A 6225-nucleotide genomic window follows, 5' to 3' on the forward strand; every position below is an offset into this window, starting at 1 on the left:
GGTACAATAATTGGCTTCTAGACGTTTGTTAGGTTCAATGTTTACAGAAAATTTTGATTGTGTTTCATGTCAGTTAGGAAAACAACTAGCTTTGCCTTTCAATACTAGTGAATCAATATCCACTGATATTTTTGACCATATTCATTCTGATGTTTGGGGGCCTTCCTCTGTCTCTAGTATTGGTGGATCTCGATATTTTTTTGTCTTTGTTGATGATTACTTTCGTTATAGCTGGATTTTTAATATGAAATATCGTTCTGAATTGTTGCAAGTATATTCTAATTTTGCAAAAATGGTTGAAACACAATTTTCCAAACGTATCAAAATTTTTCGATCTGATAATGCTCTTGAGTACACTCAATATGCTTTCCAAGCTATTTTGCATTCCTATGGCACTATTCATCAACTAACTTGTCCAGGTACCTCTCAGCAAAATGGTAGAGCTGAATGAAAACTTCGTCATATTCTTGACATTGTTCATGCTCTCCTTCTCTCTGCTAAAGTTCCTGCTCCTTTTTGGGATGAAGCTGCTTTTCATGCTATTCATGTTATTAATTGCATTCCGAGTCCTGTCATCCAAAATCAAACTCCATATGAGCGCCTTTTTGGGTCACCTCCAGACCATCACCACCTTCGCTCATTTGGTTCCGCTTATTTCGTTCTTCTTCAGCCATATGAGCATAACAAACTTGAGTCTCGGTCAAGACTTTGTTGTTTTCTTGGCTATGGCAAAACTCAAAAGGGGTATCGGTGTTATGATCCTGTCTCTCATCGTCTGCGTATCTCCCACAATGTTGTCTTTTGGGAACATCGTCTCTTTGTTGAGCTCTCTCACTTCCGTACCTCCTTATCTTCCTCCTCTGTCTTAGATCTTTTTCCAGATGAGGCACATATTCCCTCTGTAGCTGCTCTGGATCCTCCTTTAGCTACTCTTGATTCTCTTATAGACTTCTCTGTTTAACCACTTGATATCATTGATCCCTTTCCTAGTTCACCCTTTAATGAACAAGTCAAAAACGAGCTGCCCAACCCCAACCCTAAGCTTGGGTCCCCTGCTCTTGCTCTGCCTGAAGATCTTGCATAAGACATTCCACCACGTCACTCAACTCGGGTAAGATCCATTCCTGCACATTTACTTGACTATCATTGTTATACTGCCCTTGCTACACTACACGAGCCTCACACCTATCGTGAGGCTTCCACTGACCCTTTGTGGCAGATTGCAATGAAAGAGGAACTTGATGCATTATCTAAAAACTATACTTAGGATTTGGTGACACTTCCCCCTAAGAAATCTGTGGTTGGTTGTAAGTGGATCTACAAGATTAAGACATACTCTAATGGATCCATTGAGCGCTACAAAGCTCGTCTTGTTGCTAAAGGTTTTACACAGGAGTATGGGATTGATTATGAAGAGACCTTTGCTCCGGTTGCTTGTATCTCATCTGTTCGTGCCCTCTTAGCTGTTGCTGTTGCAAGTAAATGGGACCTTTTTCAGATGCATGTTAAAAATGCATTCCTTAATGGGGATTCAAGTGAAGAAGTTTATATGCAACCTCCTCCTGGTCTCTCTGTTGACTCAAACAAGGTTTGTCACCTTCGATGTGCACTTTATGGCCTTAAACAAGCTCCACGAGTTTGGTTTGCCAAATTCAGCTCTACCGTATCTCACTTAGGTTACATGGCTAGTCATTATGATTCTGCCTTATTTCTTCGTCGCATTAACAAAGGCACTATTTTACTTCTCCTGTATGTGGATGATATGATCATAACTGGTGATGACCTCAGTGGTATTCAAGAACTCAATGAGTTTCTCAGTCAGCAGTTTGAGATGAAAGATCTTGGACATCTCAGCTACTTCTTGGGTCTTGAAATCACTCATTCTACTAATGGACTTTATATTACTCAAGCCAAGTATGCCTCTGAACTCTTGTCTCGAGCTAGACTCATTGATAACAAGACTGTTGACATTCCAGTGGAGTTTAATGCGCATCTAACTCCCTCAGGGGGGAAACCATTGTATAATCCCTCTCTTTACAGACGCTTGGTTGGCAGCCTAGTTTATCTCACTGTCACCGTCTAGACATTTCCTATGCTGTTCACCAGGTGAGCCAGTATCTGTTTGCTCCACGATTGACTCACTATGCTGCTATTTTGCGCATTCTTCAATACCTAAAAGGCACTCCCTTCCATGGTCTTTTCTACTCTGCTTAGTCTCTTCTTATTCTCCGTGCATTTTCTGATGTTGATTAGGTAGGAGATTCCACTGATCGCAGGTCCACCACTGGTTATTGCTTTCTTCTTGATTCTTCTCTGATTTCTTGGTGAAGTAAGAAACAAACTCATATGGCCCACTCCAGTACTGAAGTAGAATATCGTGCCCTTATTGATACCACATCTAAGCTCCTTTGGCTACGATGGCTTCTCAAAGACTTAGGTGTGTCTATATCCTCTGCTACTTCTCTTTATTGTGACAATTAGAGTGCAATTCATATTGCTCACAATGATGTCTTCCATAAACAGACTAAACACATCGAGATCGATTGTCATTTTATCCATTATCATCTTGTCCATGGTGCTCTCAAGCTGATCTCAATCTCCTCTAAAGCTCAACTTGCAGATATTTTCAACAAGTCACATCCTAAGGGATGTCTTCGTACTTTGGTTGACAACCTCAAATTGGCCTCACATCCACCTTGAGTTTGAGGGGGGCTGGTAACGTGTATAGTGCTGTGGGCTTTAGGCCCAACTAGATTACTTGTATATCACACATTCTTGTACTACACTTTTACTTGTACTGCACTCATATGTCTCCTATATAAAGGCACTCATGTATATTCTTTCATGGTGAGAAATACAATACTATTGTATTCAATATTTCTAACAGTAAGAAAGGTCTAGTTTTGGTGAGAAATCCCTTTCTACCTAGACTCATTAGATGGTCATTGGTCATTTCCTCAAATCACCTATGGAGACTCGCATCAGGGCAACAACCCCATCCTTCAAGTGGATGGAACAGGTCCCATGACTTTTTGATGTTCAAATGGGACAAGTCTAGTTGCGCTTAGTTACAACAAATGTTGATGTGAAGGTAGTCAATATGTGTCTTTTGAGGATGATCGTGTTGGTCAACCAACCAGGACAACCGTAACCAGATTTACCATGTTGGGACATAGATGTTGGCCGTCTTATGTGATTGGTAGTAGTGGAGCAAGAAAAAAAAAAAATTTCTTTCTTTCTTTTTATAGAAGTATAGTTGACCTTAATCTTATGGATGTTTAATCTTATGTATATTTTAACATATTTTATTAAATTTGGTAAAAGAGGATATCCTGTACTACAAAACACCCATAGCTTCCTAATTTAAAAGCAATTAGCCGTGGGTATTTATTTTTCGAGCCATAGCCAATTTTTTTTTTAATATATATTATAAAAATATGGCTAATTGGCTATAACTTTTTCTTTTTGAGAGCCAAGCTAAAATGATGTATAATATTTTATGTGGTAGAAGGCACGCCTTTTTCGACCTGCCATCTATGCTTCCACACCTTATACAGGTCATATATATATATATGAAAATTATTCATCAACCGCAAACTTGATTGCATATATTCATTCAGCAAAAAAAAAAAAAAAAAAAAAAAAAAAAAAAAAAAAAAAAATCCTTCAATATAAAAATATCGAGTAGGCAAGGAATAATAAAGACCATATCCTATGTCAACTGAGGACGTGGCAACCACCTATGTTGTTTTCTGAAAAATGAAGTTGTTTAGTCACATATATAGACCTCAATGTTCCATGTTCCTTTTCTTCTACGAAAAGAGGCTCTTTTTGAGTTGTTATTATTCGTTTGTTGCTGTAGGGAAAATATAGCAGGACTGCTAAAATTCCTAATAGAAGGCAATGAAGCTCTTGAATTGTGTCTCTCTTATGAGACAACTTTTCCATATCCTCACAATCACCCTTCTCAGCCTTTTGCTCCCAATCTCATTTCTCCTCCTTGCTAGGTTCTCTAGTGCCTACTATCTCCTAAGCCTGAACTCTTTTCCTTTATTACAATCCTCTTCTTTTCTCTTCTCTTTCATCCTATATACCAACCCAAGTGTTCTCTATCTTCTTGTTTCAATTGTAAGCATAGCCACTCTAATTCACGGCTTAACAGGTAAGATTACCTTTCTAAGTGAGTTTCCAGGCCCTGCTTCACGTCCCCGTTTGTATATTGGATGGATTTTTCTTTGTACATTACAAGTCTGCGTTGGTTTGGGGATCGAAGGAAGCATAGCCGCAGGAATTGATGGCTCAAGTTTTGGTTTGGAGAAAAGTTTATTGAGCAAAACAATTTTTTTCCTCGGCTTGCATGAAACAATGCTTCATTGGTGTAGAGTGGTGGTGAAGCCAGTGGTGGATGACACGGTTTTTGGGGTTGGTAGAGAGGAAAGATGGGTTGAAAAGGTGGCTATGGCAGTTAGCTTTGGTACTTTATGGTGGTGGAAGTTGAGAGATGAGGTTGAGTCTATGGTGGTTGTGGCTGAGGTTAAAAGAGAGCTCTCAATGGGTATTGGGGTGGCTGAATTTGTTGGTTGGTGGTTGTATTACCTGACTGTAACAGTTGGGATGGTCAGGATTGTGAAAGGTATTATGTGGCTTGTCATGCTTTGGCTCTGTAGGAAGGTAAGAGAGAACTCAGCTGAGTCTTGTGGGGCCGAAGACAAGGTCTGAAATTGACACTTTCTGTTATTCTTATTGTTTTTTCTTTATTACCTGTTTGTTATTCTCTGGTACAAGAAACCAAAAGTTGTAGAATTCATTTCTTAATTATTTTAAACTTGTAGCACATATTACAACTGTATTATTTTATCCAATTTGTTACATAATTGCTCAAATATGAATGCTTCTTCGAAGATGAGCATATTATATGTTATCAATAAACCTGTCAGGGTGAGTACGGCAGATATCAGCTAAGCTGTGATTCGTTAATGCTAAAATTTATTCACAAGAAATAATACCCACCTCAATTCCCGTCTGAATTTTCTGATAATCGTAATTTCAATTTCACAAACAACCTCAAATGTCAACAATGGTTACTTCTCAAGGTCACAACCGGGGCATATATACCTATCAACATACATTTCGAATGATGCTTTGATTCAATAGGTCACTTAGCAGAGGACCTCTTCTAACATAAAAATGGTGCAACATAATAAAGGGTGAAAGAATATGGTACTATTATTACTTATATCTCAAAATACATGTTATAATTATAGTCATATGTAATTTTACATTCATAAACTGTTTTCATTCCCTTTGTCCCCCTAGCACCATCCAACAAAGTGGGAAAAACAAATCATCCCATATAGATTGTGGATAGAAGGAAAAAAGGGTTAAGAAGAGTCAGTGTTAGGTTCTAAGGAATTAGGAACTAATTAATTAGAACTTCAATGTGTAATGTTGGCAAACCATGATCAAAACTGTTAGGACATATGTGTTTCACATTAAGAACATATGTCATGATTTTATGTAACTGGCTTATCCTTTGACAAAACGCACTTTACTTGTATTTGGGTAGATTTAGGATGTGTTTAAATACTTCAAGAAACCATGTTTCAGGATCAAGTGTTGACGCCTTTAAGTCTGTCCAAGAAAACAAGTTGATAGTGCAAAATCATTAAAGCTCGACAACTGACTCGACAGTTGTATCTATCGAGCTTAAGAAAGCTGTTCAAAGTTCGGTGTGCTCAACACCTGCTCGACAGCTACTCAACACTTCCTATCTGTCGAGGTTTAAGATTTTCAGAATTCAAATCTAATTTTCTTGGGATCTGTGAATATGTCTTCGGGCCTTCTTTTCTCCTAACCCTAGACATATAAGAGGATTGTTTTAAGGGCCATCAAACAGTTCACAAGTTGTACAAGTATTGAGCAAACTCTGTTCAAGAAAATTGTGACCGGAGATGAAATTCTTGCCCTAGTTCATCTCTTTCTCTTGAAGAAGTTCCTGTGTTTGTGCACCATAAGATTTTGTGACCAAGTATCTTCTTGATCTTCATCGTGTGGATGAACTGAAGAACTTTGCAACCACCAACCTTCTTAGTTGGTGATTGAAGTCGCATACTGGGATCCGCACAATTAGTTAGTGACATACTTGGGAGTCGTGCACCGAAAGGGGAACTGTCACTACAGAACAAGTCCAATTGGGTATTGGGGTAAGGGTTCAACTGTAGGTTG

General features: G+C 38.6%; 1 protein-coding gene across 1 annotated transcript; it reads left to right on the forward strand.

Annotated features, from left to right (window-relative positions):
• The first annotated feature begins 3845 nt into the window (after positions 1–3845).
• LOC115972572 lies at positions 3846–4904 on the forward strand. The gene has a single exon (XM_031092898.1). It carries the CDS (start codon positions 3904–3906, stop codon positions 4717–4719), a length of 816 nt encoding a protein of 271 aa, XP_030948758.1. The 5' UTR covers positions 3846–3903; the 3' UTR covers positions 4720–4904.
• Positions 4905–6225: the final 1321 nt, after the last annotated feature.

The sequence above is a fragment of the Quercus lobata genome, chromosome 12 (genome assembly GCF_001633185.2).
Source record: "Quercus lobata isolate SW786 chromosome 12, ValleyOak3.0 Primary Assembly, whole genome shotgun sequence".
Taxonomy (NCBI): domain Eukaryota; kingdom Viridiplantae; phylum Streptophyta; class Magnoliopsida; order Fagales; family Fagaceae; genus Quercus; species Quercus lobata.